At 39.6% G+C, this 17,234-nt stretch overlaps 1 protein-coding gene across 1 annotated transcript in view; it reads right to left on the reverse strand.

Moving 5' to 3' along the window:
* Positions 1–214: 214 nt before the first annotated feature.
* Positions 215–17,234, reverse strand: part of TSHZ3 (teashirt zinc finger homeobox 3) — a 63,408-nt gene continuing 46,388 nt past the window's right edge. The window contains exon 2 of the mRNA XM_039558430.1: positions 215–5,087. Coding sequence (XP_039414364.1) covers positions 1,888–5,087 — 3,200 coding nt within the window. The 3' untranslated portion in view covers positions 215–1,887. The remainder of the gene's footprint in view (positions 5,088–17,234) is intronic.

Raw genomic sequence — 17,234 nt, forward strand, 5'->3', positions numbered from 1 at the left:
TGCACTGCTGATAAACCCCCTCTCCACAGCCAGCCTTACCTTAAAAAGGAGTTATAACGCTCATTTATCTCTTCTGGGGGAAAAAAACTCTGTTAATGCAGCCTTTGAATAAGTGCTACCCTGCTCTTTAAATGCTAAAGTTCACTAAAACTCCAGTGATTTATGTGCAGCTTTTGACTGCCAGCACCTGGCAGATGAAGAAACCTACTCAAGCTTCAGTCATAAACAGATAGCATACAATTTAATTTTAATGTGCTCGTTAGTCGTAGCACATTTCAGACATAATTGTGAACGCAACACAAAATTATAGCAAAAAGACAATTTTAATGCTGCTGTAGAAAAAAAGGTTATATGAAGAGTCATATAATGGTGCTTCATTGTCAACAACAAAACAGGGCACAGAGTGCATTACAGTGTCTGTGCTGTTTACATGCCAATATTTTATACATAGATTCTCATATGGTGTCAGCTGTCAGTTACTTCTGCAAATTAACTGCCAAAAATGGAGACGAACAGAATCACTTAGTGTGCTGGTAACCACGGGTTACCTTTCATATGCCTAAAGATAAAGCTGCAGTATGGAATCTTGGGAGAATAATTAGGCAGAACAAAACAGAAAGTTACCAATTGAAATAAAAAGGCATTCTACAATAGGAAATAACAACCAAGAGCGCTTATAAATAAGTAAAAGAGGTTATATCACAGAATGCCTCATAACTTTTTAAGCAAAGTATTACAGTACAAACATTTTAAAGGCTTTATCAATGTTTAGGAAATACAGTACAAGTTTTTCAAATAGATTTAACCCTTTGAGCACTGAGTTTATTTTGAATTTTCTCTTTTTATTTTATTTTTATTTTTTTTTACTAATAAATACCTTTAAAAGTCATGTTGTGCAAAACAGTTAGAATGCATGCCAGGAATGCAGTCCGTGGCTTCTGTTTCTTCAGACAGTTTAAAAAAAAAAGAAAAAAAAAACCCAAACAAATGATAGCAACACTAATAAATATGTATAATTTAAACATGAACCTCTCTTAATATAGATGTACTGTATAGCAAAACAAAGCAAAACATATTTTGCTTTAAGAATAATGTTTCTGAATACTTTATAAATGCTATCTGTGGTATCTTTTATCACATAATTTACAATGTTTGATTGTTAAAGGAAAAACTGTTAGATCTAAAAAAAAATGAAATATACACTATATATAGGTGCGGTTTATACCTGGGGCTTATCAGGTACAAACCCTGCTGCTGCTAAAAATGCTGAAAAAAAAGAAAATGGCATTAACCACAATCACATTTTCCATAAGAGATTTTGAAATCTATACAATATATACATCTATGTTTCAATGTGAAAATTATATTTTTAAATTTCAAGGTGTGAGACACCTCTGCATAAATGGAGGTTCATATTAGTAATCAGAACTAAGCTAGTAAGGGTCTAAAAAAACCACATATCCTTACATTTTTACCAAATTAATGCAAAAGTGCTTCAAAGTACTCAGAGGGCTAAAGATTATAGGGTGAGAAATACCAGCACACTTAGGTCACATGAAAAAGTGCACCAGAATTAGTTATAAATGCTTAATTAAACTGTCTGTTAATGCATGCAGCTTGATGCATCAGAGGGATGCACAGCAACTAAATCCAATTTACACAAAGTTCCAAACACTTACCACTGCATTTTAACCTTCATATTTTACCAGTAACAACAGCTGATTATGCACCTCTATTTAAACACTGTACAGTTATACAAAACAGTTCAGCCCAGAGTGACTCTGGAGTTAAAATAAGAACATGTGCCAAGAACTAAACAGTAGCTTTAAGGCGTCTTTGACAGTTTTCCTCAAAGCAAATTACAGTTATTTTAATCAAAAGCAAATGCTACTGCTTCTCTAACTCCGAAACATACAGAAGATGATCCTCTGGTGACTTCCCATGTGTTTTACTAAGATGAAGTTTAACAGCATGCTTGCTTGCAAAAGTCCTGTTACAAAGTTTGCACTGATAAGAAGTTCCGATATCTTCCTCTGGAGAAGACGTCACCAGTTTTTCAGATGGTGACTTTGCTTGTGCTATCTGATTGTTAATCTGTTCACTGGACAGTTTGGACAAGTCTCTTAACCTGAAACCCAGATGCGATTCAAGATGACTGATATAAGTTGAAGGAGTTCTGATCTGTGAAGCGCAGTCATTACAAAAGAACACTGGGTGCCCAGTGTCCAAATTTTTAAGGAACTTAGTTCCCCCCGTCCTTCGGAGCTGGTATTTCACATTGGCCAGCCAGTGGCTAATTGTGGTCATTGAGAGTCCCGTAAACCTGGAAATGTGCATTCTTTCTTGAGGGCTCAAGTCTGACATGATGTATTTCCCCTCTGAAGTCTGCCGTAAACTGGCTGCAAACTGGGCCTGCAATATGAGCAAGTGCTGAGGGTTCCAGTTAGACTGACGTCCCTTCCTTTTCTGAGCTGGTGTACTCTCTTCTGGTTCCTCTATTGTGGTACCATCAATGTCAGATTTCTCAGATATGCTGGAAGGTGTGGAAGATTTTGATGTGTGACTTTCTGTCAGGTTCTTCAGCATATCAGATATATCTGACAAGGCATTCTCGCGTAGCGGCGAGTTTGACATGAATGACACGACTGCAGATGTCTTTGCTGTTGTCACTGTAGATGAAGAAGATGCAGAAGATGTCGATGTGGATGACAAAAGCGCTGAACCCAAAGAGCAGCTTTTGTCACTCTTGCCTTTCGTCAAATCTATGGGTTGGTCATTGTTGACATGATAAAAATAACGGTCTAAGTGGTCTGATTTTTTGGACTGTAGAGGTGGGGTGGCCACTGCAGCCTTTTCTGCCAAGCTGTTGCTCATTTTAAAAAGCATGCTCATTGGATCCAGAGCAGGCAAAGATGGCTTTGCTGCCTTCCCAAGGTGAATATTCATGACGGATTGCAGTGCACTTAATGGATTTACAAATGGCTGTTCAGGAGGGTGATCAGTGATGATGGCTGTGCTGCTACTTAAAGAACCTACGATGGACTTCACAGGCTCCTTCCCGTTCTCCACGGGTTCTACAGTTGGACTATCCTTGCAACCGTCTCTCTGAGGAACTGGGCTGTTCTGCTGGCTTTTGAAGCCACCATCATTGGAGGGCTCCATCTTAAGGGGTTCACTGACTTCACTGCTGCACGGCGAAGGCGTTGCACGCTTCAGTGGAGAAAGCTTTCCTTCAGGCTCTTTCATCTTCTCCTCCACTTTAGCCACCTTCTCAGTGACCTTCTTTACCAATTCTTCCATGGCATGAAAGTTTGTTTTTGGCACAGGTGAGGTCTGACTGCTTGGTGGAGACACCAAGGGCTGGTTTTTAGTTGGTGATACTAGTTCATTGTTTCCAAACATAGGTTTTAATGGTGTACTCTTCCCAGATGAGCCCAACGACAGCTTCATCATATTAGGCAGCTGGTAGGCAGCATGAATGCTGGGGTAGCCACCCCAGCTCGGTGTGCCATTCTGGGCTTTGTTTATAGCTGATGTAACCGTGTTTTCTAAAGACTTCAATATATCTAATCCCCCCTTAGGACTTTCTTCTAGGTCATTTTCAGTCAAGTAATGGTATTTTGAGGAGATATCATACTTCTCCTCATCTTCACTTGACTTCTCTTTGTCTTTCATTTTGTCATCAGCAATGACTCTTTCCTTATCTACTTCTTTTTTAATCTCAACATTTAATTTAGGGGAAACACTAGAAGGTGTGTTGGAAGGAGATGTGAAGGTGGTGGCAGCTAGCGGCACAGACTGGACCTTCTCATCTACTAAGGACGTTATTGTTGGTGTGGCTGGGGCTTCTATAATTGGTTTCCCTTTTTTCATGGCAGAGTTAGTGACTTTAATAAAATGTCCCGTCACCATCATGTGAGCTGTGAGCTCCTGCAGGGTGTCATGTGAACTTCCACACTCCATGCACTTCAGAATCTGGGATTTCCTCGCCTCAAAGTGCCAGGCATAGCTGGCACCATTCTGGTGACCGTAGCGGTTATTTGGCGTAATGTAGGGATTGGAATTCTTTTGAAGTGCATCATTAGTATCTGAGATTGTTGCTTTTGGTGTCCCACCCGTGGAGTCTGGAGAACTTGGAAGTTCAAGCTCCAGTGATGTTTTCTTTCTAGTAGCTGGGATAATTTTTGCTGCTACAGGTGTAACAGGTTCCTTCAGAGGCACTTTTTGGTAGTGTTTTGTTTTGATCATATGAACACTCAAATCCTGAAGAGATTCAAATGAATGACCACAGTACATACACTTTAGCACTTTCTGGGCATCCTCCTTCCCTTCCATTTCGAGCAAAGAACGTTTGCGAGGTTTGGACCATCTTTTGGGGTTATTGTTATCCGTTTCATGGTTGTCATCTCGATAATGTCCTGTTTCATTCATGTGCACTGTTAATTCTACTAAAGTATCGTAGGCAGCACTGCAGTCTTTACAGCGGAATTTACTGGCTCCAGTGAATATAGAGCCATAGAGCTTACTGCTCTGTCTGTACAGCTGGACTGTGCTAAAAAGGCTCGGTTCAGGCAGAATTCTGCTCTGTGAAACTTGCTGCAGCGTTTTGGCCATTGCAGTCTGGTGCCAGTCAAAGCTGCCGCTTCCACAACTGCTGCTGCTGCTGCTGCTACTGCTGCTGCTACCGTTGTTTTTTTCCGAAATTGGCTGGTGAAGGTTCAAATTGAGATTGGACCAGTAGGAATTGGAGAGGAAGTTATTATACACGGCTTTCATTTGTTCTAAACTATCAGAAACTGTAGAGTCTTCCAGTGGTATGGAAACCTCCTTGGTCTCTTCCTCATTTTTAATGGAGCTGCTCTCGAAGTCTGCCATGCGGTCACTTGTCTCACTGATGTGGGACTCACTGTCCATTTCATGGCTAGAGAACTCAGCTGCTGGAGAGTTTTGGTAGCTTTGGCAGTTCTTACTGAAGTCTTTTTCTGGACATGCATATTTTGCTGAAGGCTCCCCATCAACTGCATTTTCATCAGGTTCCACATCTTCTTCCACCAGCGCTGCTGCTTTTAGTTCGTCTGAAACATAGGCTATGATGAAGAGAAGAAAATACAAGTTAGTTTCTGCTCATCATACTTCTGCTTTAGCCAAAGAAGTGTACTTATTTGTAAAATTAAACAGTTAAAATTTAGTGTTTCTTCAGAGCAAGAAAAAAAATCTGCTCTTCAAACATAATTTGCCACCTTATTCTTCTCAAGGGGCAACAGCTTGAAATTAAAACTAAATTTGAAATTAATGAAGCACATTCTGGAGGTGGCATTCATTTCTAAAGTAATAAATTACTTGTATCAACCTCAGAGACAGCAGTTCCTGTCTGTCAATTAATATGTCTTATGCTTCTCCTACCCCTAATGCATTTCTTAACAGACAGATTCACAATTTAAATTAAGCAAGCATTTTTTGCTCATTACAGTTCTGAGACTCAATCTTTAATAAATATAGAGCACAACAAACATCAAGAATTTCTACAAAGTAAAAAAATCCCCAGTTAAAATAAATTTTAAAAATTAGATTTTTTTAAAGCTATCATTATTAGCAGTGCCACATTTTAGAGGAGATGGTTAAATGCAAGTGATGTAACCTGTGGAAACAACTCATTCAGAGCAATTTGAGGACATTCTTTGTGAGTGTAACAAATGTCCCATTCCCATTTAAACACTTCCTCAACAAGAAAGCCCATGCAGAATTATGTCAGGAGCTAGTTCAACAAAATTGGTATGCTGCACTCATTCTTGCTGTATAAATATATACAAGACCTTCCAGTGGACCTTACAAATGTCAAAGTGTTTGCTCTTTAGACTACTTTGTCAATATTTACTCAGCATAAGCTACACGGACACCCAACAGGGATCCTGTCTTTTTTTCCCCTCAAGTAATGCAACTGGTGATGTAAATCTAAGATACTCTTCTTGAATAGGACAGTTGGCAACTGACAGTAAACAATTTTTTTTTTCCATGGTGCTTCTATGCTTCTGTTCTACATATACTACATCTACCTAAGTTTTTTCTTTAGGCAAGAAAATTATGGTAATATTTAAAAAGGGATCATTAACTAATCAAAATTATCTATTTCTATATAATGCATTAATTTGCACGAAAGCAAAAATGGAATATGACTCTCTTCAGTGGTATTTAAAACCTCTCACAAAGATAATTATAAACTGAAAAAAGTCACATTTTCGGTAGAATCTGTGGTTAAAGACACCTGACTTCTCTGCAGTTGCCCTTCTCTGCAACACATCTGGAAATGGTAGGGTATTTGTATCCTGAGCAATCTATAGCTTGTTTCTTCAGGCAACAGTGCAGAGAAGACAACAGTTTACACCCCGAAAAGCCCTACTTTAACCAACAGACTGAAAAATGTAGAACACTACAGTAGGTATCACACACACAGTATTAAACCTTGCAAAATTCTTTCAGGGAAAATATGTTTAAATGTTATCAGAAAACCACAAGAGACAAAACAACTGTTAAAGTGACAATGAAATCAGGCTTTTAGTTTCACATGGAGTATTTCTTCATTCAGTTAGGTTATACAAAATATTCACTACTGTTCTTTCACATGGTTGAATGGTAGCGAATCCTCCTCCAAGCATGTAAAGTTATAATCTGATCCTCAGAATACAAGTTAAACCTTTGAAAGCACAAACATATCACATATGAGCAACACATAGTAATGATTAAATATTTCAGTTCAGATAATTTCAATGCAGAAAATTCGAGCAGCAAGGGTCCTATTTTTAAGGTTTGGGAGCACATAGTTTGAAAGAATTATGTTAAAAAACTTTATCATAAGATGCTTCAAAGGTGCTGGTACAAAGATCAGACTGTGGAAACAAGTATACCACTCTCCATACAATGAAACAGAGATGTGCTGTTTTGCTCTATTTTATGCCTTTTCAAAATATTTTGAAAAAATAATATTATTTTTATATCACCTATATCTGTATATGTCAGACACTGCAGCAATTAGTAGTAAGGTTTAGCATCTCTCCTGCAAATACTTGAAACAAAACCACTACATAGAATCTAAAAAAGTGGATTTTCAGGACTTTAGTAAAGGAGACCAAAGCAGTTCAAATTACTCTCTAAAGTTGAAAAATTTTGTATAACTACTGATAGTGTGCAGACAACTGACTGTTAACTGCCTCTCTTTCAACCACACCAAATCCTACTGATAGGAAGAAGGAAGGATGGAAGGAAGGAATCATGGCATGAAACCTCTGATTTGGAAGCAAATGTACCCTTTTCCTATTCCACCTTGTGGAAACAGATTTTCTTTTGCAACTCCGGTTTCTTTGCCTCTGTTTTGAAACTGCATAATAATTTCCTTTTCACAGTTATCACCCAAAGTTGTTTCACACAAAGTTATCACCATGCTGCCTGCCTTAAAGAGACCTCATTGACACCTGCAGGCTGGGGGGGCACACCAGGGCACTCTGAGTGGACCTGTCTTTAGTTTTTTCTGGCTATTGAACACCAGTCTGAGTGTGTGCCACTCATTCCCACCACCACATCACATTCCAAATCCAAGGGCTCCATCTCTGCACACCATGGAAAGCCCTCCTGGGACCCATTGCGCACCAACACAGAGTGCACAGAACCAACTCCCTAATTAGTGTGTTATTCTTTACATTTTTATTTCTCTTACTGCTGAAGTCTTACGAATTTTGTTTGAACTGAAAGACTTGTCACATTCACAGCTTTTTTAGAGAGTGACTTTTACATTAGGGAAAACCTCCAGCATGTGGCTCATTTAAATGTAAATCTATTTACCTTTCATGCTTTCTTTGCCCTTTTCACCAACTATCAAGCATATTTGCGTGTTAACCAGGAGCTGCCTCCTCTATAGCTGTTCCCCTTCCTAAGCTCAAGTTGTGAAGCCAACTTGTGACATCAGTCTTTGATCCAGAAATGCAGGAAATGAGGCACAAACGACAGTGTGGAATTTAACCCAGCAATCTGCAACTTCGAAGAAATTACAGTTTCAAGGGCTCCTTCTGCTGCTTCCCCTGCACAAAGGAGAGAAGGGATGGAACCTGGTCTAGTGGAAGGTGTCCCTGCCTCACCACACCTTGCACAGGGGCAACAAATGGTCTATATAAGCACAGAGTAAGGTAACAGCCTCACTGCACCAGAAATAAGGACAAGGAGGTCCATAGCAGAGAAATTTCTTATTTGGTGAAGTACCTACAGGAAAAGCAGAGACTGTGAAAGAAGAGAACAAAATCAGGAGGAGATGGTAGAAAGGTTTTCCACTGAGATTCACTGCCTGGAGGACAGACTGTCTAAAAGAAGCACTGTCTGCAGCCCATCTTACTTAGCCATTACCCTCTTATTATGTAAAAAAAAGAAAATAAAAGGAAAAAAAAGACAAAAAGACTTGTAGTTTGATATTTTTCAAGTGTAGAATAAATGTTTGAACAGCAGGGCATCTGTAAAACTGTTATTCAATGCCTCAACAGCAAAGTCTGAGGGGAAAAGAAACAACTTTAAAGGCAATTCTAGCGGCAGAAGTTAATAAGAGTGGAAATGAAAGAAATTAGGCAGTTCTGGGGTTTGTTTTTCCAGAGAAAAAAGACAAAAAAAAAAAAATCACAGTCCTCAAAAAAGTGTTTAGCTTACATCTCACAGGGCACCATAACCCACAGGAAATTGCCCGCAAATTGAGCAGTGGTGTCACTGTGACACAGTATTTGACAAAAAGTGGAAAGCTGTTGCCTGGAGTGGCCCTCAGTTGCTAGAGAAGAGGAGGATATCAAAGGGGTTCAGAAACATCTTGGAGGTACAGCCACACAGAGGTTGAGAACAGATAGTTCCCTCATTAATATTTGTTATAATTATTAACTAAAGTGCTAGGTAACAATGAAATTAACACATTTGATATCAATACGTAACAGTAAGCTGTGGTATAATGCAATTCATTTCCACACAATAGGGAATTACCTTCATAACTGAGCTATGGATCATTTCTTTGCCAGTGGAAATAAATTGTGATCCATCACTGTCCAAAATGATCTACATATTGCATAGACAGTAATAAACTCATATACCTGGCTCTGCACAGACACCAGGGATCTACTGCACGAGAGCAGAGAGGTGTCACCAGCCCACTGTGTCTCCAGAGGCAGAGAAAGCCCCCGTGGAGCCAGAGCAGCTGTGCCTGCTGATGTCCTGGGCTCACCAGCACCACAGCTGCCACCTCCACCCCCACTGCCAGAGCTCCTCTTCAGCAGAAACAGCAAAAACACTGCATGGCTGTCATCCCCCCCATGGCAACATCCCCCTGTGATGTGGCTGGACACACACCTTCTTGGGATTGTTTGGAAATACAAGACCACAGCGCTAAAAGCATATTTTGCTGTTCTCCAAAACCCAATTATATGCACAATTTTTCCCTCATTTCCTGAAAATTGCAGCTGAGACCATATATTTTGGCTTGGATGTATCCAAATATTTCATTTCAATACTATTGAAATTTCTTGTTTTAATTATGTTTTTTCTTGCCAAAATTTTTTCTTTTGTTTTAATTAGCTCACTGGGGGTATATTTAAACTAGTGTATGTGCTGTTTGCTTGAAAAAGGAACAAAACATTCCAATATTCTTCTCACATTAAAAATGCTCAACTACTAAAGCTTATCAAAACCACTCAGTTCCTTGGAAATATTTTTGCTTTAACCAAATGGCTTCTTATTAAAAAAAAAATTAGATCATCTTTGCTACGCATCATTCAAAATCATGAAGTAATACAAAGGGTCATCTCCCAAACCATCTGATTTTGAGTTCATTGGGAAAAATCCTTCTCATTCCTTAAAGAATCTGAGCCCATAAATATTCCACACTTGGAAATAAGAGAGCAGCAGAACAGGATCAAGAGCAGGAATGCTCCCAACGCTTACAGGATCAATATTATATTCCCAGTAAAAAAGAAACAGGGAAAAAGGATCACATTAGATCATAAAGTGGAGCAGTGGGTAGGACTCTGCCAGATAAAGTCCCTCTGCATCCCGACTCTCGCTCCCCATTGTGCGGTACCGCGTAAGAGGTGGCTCCTGTCACTGCCACTGCTGCTGGCAGTGCACGGCGTTTTCCAAAATACCTGTCCCATTCTGTCTTAAAGCAGACACCAGCCACCTGAGAAATTAACAGAATTTTTTTCTTAATATTTAAGTAATCTTTGAAAAAACCTCAGAGCCCCCAGTTTTGGTGGGACCATTGGAGTTAAAAGGAGGCTCAGTCCCAACACCAGTGCAGAGAAAGCCAACCGAGGAACTGCAGCATGGAGATGATCTGACTGCGCCAATGAACCTTATTCACAAAATTAATGAACAGAGGCAAGAGAAAACCAGCTCGGTGGATGGAGTCAATCAAAGACCTAATGCAAATGAAGGCATATAAAAGAGTTATATTAGTCTGTTAGAAAACTCCCACTCCACAGGCCTTCCACTCACAGCAAGAAAGGCAAACATTTCACCCACAACATGAGCTATTTCTATACTGAGACTAACTGATAATTCCCATGTAACTGAAATTGTATTTGAGACTTCACTCCTTGACAGAGATGTTCGCATATTCCTCATTAGGCAGTCAGGATGGGAGGCAGCAGTCACTGCCCTGTTTACAAGAGTGGCAAATGACAACAGTCTCTAAACGGGCATGGCAATACTGATTACCCAGCACCTTGACAGGGACATTATTCCTGTTAGAAAGGTCAAAGGTTCTGTTTCATAGAGGCAAGACTGTCTATTATGGGAGAGAAATGTTATTTCCAAGTGAAGAGGTCAGCACTTCTCTCGCACGTCGGCTCAAGTCCCTGGTACCTCGCACCGGAGTGCAAGCCTATTGCAAGACGGATTATTCTGCCCACTGGCAAGGTCAAGAATATTAATTTTGAACATGTTAATTTGATGTGATGTGCATGATTAATGCTTGTTTAGCTGGATTTTTTGTATGTTGATATATCTGCAGCCTTTTCATGCCAGTGAGAGCGTAGGATTAAGTCACTGGGAAGTGATGTGGATGGATGTGACAAAGGATGCCAATCTAATGGGTGGCTATCATTAGGCACTGAAAACTTTGAAGTGTACTTTGTTCCTTCGTGAAAATATTGCAGCTGTCTGCCACAGAGAGCTCAGAAATAGGCCGGAGGAAGCTAGCCAGCTGCTCTGATTCAGCATCCTGGACTGGTATTACATTTGGAGAGACTTCAGAGAGGCCAAATCAACTGCAAGTGTTAAGAGATGAGAATAACATGGACAAGAACACACAGTGAAGAGATGATAGCAAGGAATTAGTTTATATGTCATTAAAGGGTGGGCCACCTAAGCACAGAACAAAGCAATTGTACATCAAGCTACATCTACCTTTTCCTCATGTCACTGTATTCCAAACTCCCCTGGGTTTTGCCTAGCTTAAAGGAAGGTACGGGACTCAGGTCTCCAAGCTGCCACAAGAAACATGTCATACAGGCCACTCCCAAATGAGAGAGAAAATATTCAAAAACTGCTACTAATTCTGATAAGGGAGGCATTCATTTTTCTGAAACCAAATACTATTTAGATGTTTCTTGAATGACAAAGTGCAAACCTCACATTTATGTATTATCTCCTTTATTAAATATACACCTGAAAAACCAGGATACCATAATATGAAATGATGGCTTAAAAACAACTTGGCACTGTTGGACAGCATCGCTTAACTGAGGTGTTCAGTGAGTGCTTTATTTTTCACATCAGCCTTGTGGAAGAAGCATTCTTATCCACAGTTTACAGCTGAAAACCTGAAAAGAAGTCAAAAGTTAATCGTCTGGTGCTAGACAAGAAGACAAGTGAAGGAGCCTGTTACTCCTGTAGGTTAATAAATATAATTCAGCTATTTACACAAAACATGGGAAGATGACTTAAGTTTGTTCTGTTCCTATGTTTCTTCACAGTGTGTTTATGTGAATACAATATATGTGTATAATTGAAAATAATTGCCAGTTTTCAGCTGAAACAATTATTTCAGCCAGTGAAATACCCACAGGTGCATGTGCTGAGCACAACCCAGAGCCTGTGGTTACAGATCTCCTCTGAGCCAAGCTGCTGGGATCCAGTGAGTGCTGTACCTGCAGACTGCCAGCAAAGTCCTTTTCACAATGGGGAAAATAGGAAAGGTTTTTGAAGTATTGTCACAACTCTCCTCCAAAGAGCTCTCTGTTCCCAGCACACAGCAAGACTCAGGTACACTGTGACACCCACTCTGCCAGACCTGTGCTGGAGATGGAACATGATGGATCATGCCTCCCTCTTCCAAAATTGCACCCTGCCTTGATTTCTCCCTGGGGCCTAAACTCCCTGAATTTAACATGCTGAGCAGAGTTTTTTTTCTAAAACCTGCTCGAATTACCCACCCTTGAAACATAACACCACTTTTTTCTGATGTGGAGAAGAGCACCTGATCCCATCACACTGCAGTGTGCTCTTCTATGGGTAGGGTTGCACGAGAATAAGTCTGAAATCTGTCTCACTTGAAGAGTTCATGTGCTACCTTCTACAAACGGCTTTTGACAAGAAGGGATCCAAATATTAAAAAACCTTGGATGAGACCCAAGGTCAAAGTTACTCCCACGTATAACGAACAAAATCATATGGATTTCTAAAGAGACTTTCTTCAGGTATCATTCTTGTACAGTCAGGAGTGAATGACATGCTTACGAGAAACTTCACAAGAATAAGAGTTTGGAGACTGCCTGGCCAGGAAGAACAGATTTTTAAGGGTTTTGACCAAAATTTGCAGTCACATATACACAACACCACTGACTGCCAAAAGTACCACGGCCGGGTAACTGTTCATGTTCCACTGTGTGTGCCCATGGGTGGTCACCAGAAGTAAGGCAGGGTTGACAGTAACCCAGTCAAAAGGCTGAGAAACATGGATGGCCACAATGACAGAAGGGCCTTCCTTGCTATGGTAATTTGTAGAATCCATCTCCTTTCCCCTTTGCACTCTGGGGGAGTAGAGATTTGAAGAGCCTCTAGGGCATATGCCTGGAATTTCTGGTTGAAAAAGGACAAAAAAAATCCTTCTTGGCCTCCCCATCACCACATAACCAGACTTTCACAAGCACCACTAGGACTAGACCAAGTAGGCAAATGAGCAACAGAGGCTGTGAGCACCCACTGGGAATTCTCAACCGCTCCTCGGTTTGATTCAGTCCAGAGTCTTGTGTCCCCATTTCATCAACATTCCTGTAGCACCCTTCTCTTCCTCCCCTCCCCACCCCTCCACCTTCCCCAGGAAAGGATACCCTTCCTCCAAGTACACCAAAGTAACAAATGGACACCATTCCAAGGAGCATGAAGCTCCTCACTGTCCATGGGGTGTGTTAAGGGTCAGCTACCCAGCCACAAAGGGGAAACACCACCAGGGATTGGGGAACCAGGCAGAGACTGGTGAAGTATCAGTTCACAAGCAGCTCCAGAGTCTCAAAAATTTCGCATAAACTTCACAAATTCAATGACCGAGCCCATTATTAACAGGAAAAACCCCCACCTATATTTGTCATATAAATTATTCAACATGAATAAATGTGATCCACTCTTAGGTTAGACAAAAGTGGCTTTTCCTTGGTTTCCAAGGCAGTTGCTTGGTGTGAAGTACTACAGACTTGCTCGAGAGTCCCACTCTGTGCAAGCACACATGACAGTGGGAGATAGGAGTTCAGCAGCAGAGAAAAAAGCTTCATGTTACACTCGAACCTAATTGTTCTTTCGACTCTGCAGAATTTTTCTAAGCCCAGAATTACTATTTCCTCAAATGGACAAAAATATTTACCAGAACATTAAAAAAAAAAAAAAGTTTGTTTTTGGGGGCTGTTTTCTTGTTAGTTAAAAGTCACTGTCAACATCCTGGCAAGATGAAGCCAAATTCTCTGTATGAATTGGTAGCAGAACACAGAGTGACACAATCTCTGCTTGATACCAGACATTTGGGTGGCATCTTTTAATCACTGAAAAGCACACAGGGCATTCCACAAACTAATACAAGATTCACAGCCAACTCTGGGATAAGCAGCCATGAGCATAGAAGTTCTCAATATGGCTCTAATAGCTCGTAATTATTATAATCCTTCACTGAGCAAACAGATGTTGTAAGGGAACTTCAGTTTCTTCAAATGCAGTAATCAAACCATTCTGCTTCTGCCCTGCCTCTTCTCAGTAAATGCTTTGTATAGTGGAGTGGAAATAGCAAATGTAGTGACAAAATGACCATTTAATTGTCACAGAAATCTGTTTCTGAACAAAACTGATGTTGTCATTTCTCTTTATGCACATTTCTCAGTCTTCTGATTATGGTTTAGCCTTTTTTTTACACCAAGAAAAAATCTTGCACTTTACTTTCTGTAATCTTCCCACATATTTAGTTGCTCCTAATTTACCCACATCTTACAAGTTTTACAGTAACTAGAATTTGGTGCTGTATTTGTGTTTAGCTGTACTAATATTAACTCACATCTCTGTAGCTGCCACCTTCACTGTGAAATTTTTAAAAATCAAGTTTTCACCTAAAATGCTTCAATACTTTACAGTGAGTCATTCTACTTGGTGATTTATTTGTAAATAATCATGACTACTTAAGACATTCAAAATGTACCAAAAGACCTTCAGCCTGATCCTTCATTTTGTTGCAAACTTGCATCTCCCATTGAAGCCCTTTCTACAGTAGTTTCAATAGCTATTTTGGCTGCAGTGCCTCCTTACAATAAACTCTATACATCTGTATGAATGGTATAGTAGAAATCCAAATGATTTCAATCACAATTTCAGCTATTGTGAACTTGTGCTTATAATGAAGTTCTTCTATTAAGAAAGGAGCTCAGTGTGGGCCAACAAAGCTTTGTGTCCTTTCACAGTTGCTATTCAGCCCTCATTTAAGAAAAACAACTATTGACTGCAATATGAATCTTAGGAGTTGAAGCAAGCAGAGATTCTCAGGATTACCTCTGCAAGATGGCCCCAGCTCGTTTTGTATGTAGAGCAGAAAGAAGCACTGAATATTCATTTCACTCATTTGCTAACCATACTAATATACACTGCTGTAAATGAGTGTCTATCTACCACTACCTATTGAACAGAAGGGTGTTTGAATAGGTGGGGTTTGCTATAATGTCACACTAAGATAATGTGCTAGAAACAAATGGTTCACTGATTCCTGAATAGAAAATTTGCTGGAAAACCCTGAGAACTAGGAGACGAGGGGGAGGGGATTAAAATGTCGCTTCAGAGCCACCAACCAAACTCCTGTCATTTTTAAAAGATGTTCCTGTGGCACAGTATGAATAGTTTATAGCCATGATTGTGAACATTCAATGTCATATAAGAAAAGACACTTGTCAAGAGCCTTTCCCTTACCAGCACCCTCACTATGACCTGTGTTAATGAAGTTAATTGAATTTAAGATCAATAATGGTTAATTATTGCAATTTGACATTCTGAGATAAATGGCTTTAAGACAGAGAAATGTGTGTGTATGTGAATTCTCTCCAAAGAAGGTGAACACATTACAGCCTAAGAGGGATCACACAGTCCTTCCATTGATCCTGGTACAATCTGATCGACCTAATCCTCTGATGAATGTGGGCTTTTCACAGCTACAAGTAAATGTTCTACAAGACTACTCTAACCCTTGTCACTGACCAAATCTATATGAGCTGTACACTAGAAATCTATTGAGATAGATTAAAGAACTGCTGTAGAAACAAGAGATGCTTCAATAAAGATGAAGGTTTATTATATTGACTATTAATGTTACATGCAGTATGTAATTATGAATGCTTATGGGTCGTAAGAGTTTAATTTTGGTCAGTCAGATGTAAATGATCATAACTGAACAACAGTATTAAAAAAGTAACAGATTAAAAAAAATCTAACAAGCATGTTGAATTTGATGACTTAAGAGTGAATGCTCAGTAAGAGAGAGATTTTAAAATCATCCTTGAAATGTGCATGAAGATGCTCACAGACAGGTATTTATTTCACAAAGTCACTCATCAACCTACTTCATTTAGGGTTTTTTTAAGTTTACTTTCACAATAGTTCCTCAACAGGAAGACATTTTTCAAACGTGTTCGTAATGATATTCTTACATGCATACTGAACAAGTTAAATGACCACTTACAAGATTTATAATGACAAAGTAAATGTCAAGGAAAAAGTATTACTGATTGCAGAGCACTGACAATAAAAAGCAGCTGAAGAGTTCTGTCAAAATGTAAGATTATGCAAAAACACTATTGAGAACACTGCTAATCATCTGCTCTTGTCAATTACTTGAAGGGTATCTGACAGCATATTTACATTAAACACATTTCAGTAGTGAAATCCTTAATGCTGTATCAGAATATTTTCATTATCATTAGAAATCCTTTAAAAGTCCTTTTGCAGCAGAGCATTGTAACAGCGATGATGTAATATCTCTCTCTGTATCAGGTAGGGGTTTCTATGTCATGCTATTATAGCTACATAACATTTCAAATAATATAACCAAAGACTAAATATACATGTAAGATGGCAACCTCTGTTTTCCTGTATTCAATGTAGGTATTTTCAAGTAACAGCTTTGCAGGAGTCTCAAACTAAATGCAAACTGATGATCTGTCTTTGTCTGGCCATTCTTTTAGCCTTTTACTCCTCCTGTGACTGTACTTTGTCATGGCAAAGGACATTATCAAGCAGACATTTTTTGTAAATCTCTGATTGTGACTTGCCATTCAGCTGCTTTAGGAGGAGACACATTAGCTACCAATGCCTTTCACCTGCTGGAGAAACTTATTTTAGTTACGTCTGTCTTATACTTCATGGAACCCTTCCTCCAAAATAGAGAAATAAATGAAATGTAATGAAAATGAAATGTTGATCCTTTCCATGCTTCAGCAGGCATTACTAAAAAAGCACACATAACCCTGTTTGATGTGTAAAACAGTAAGCATGCATAAAAATGGACAGAGCAGAAGCGTGAGCTGCCTTTCAGGAGGAATTCATCTGGGCAGAGAAGAAAAAGAAGGAAAATAAGCCCCGATCAGGACTTGCAGGATCAATTCATGGTTTTTCCAGCACTTCTGTTGCACACAGCATACCTAAACTCAGTTTGTAAAAAGGGGAGCAGAGACCTGATGCTCCCAATGCTTCTGAAGCAC

The sequence above is a fragment of the Corvus cornix genome, chromosome 11 (genome assembly GCF_000738735.6).
Source record: "Corvus cornix cornix isolate S_Up_H32 chromosome 11, ASM73873v5, whole genome shotgun sequence".
Classification (NCBI taxonomy): Eukaryota; Metazoa; Chordata; class Aves; order Passeriformes; family Corvidae; genus Corvus; species Corvus cornix.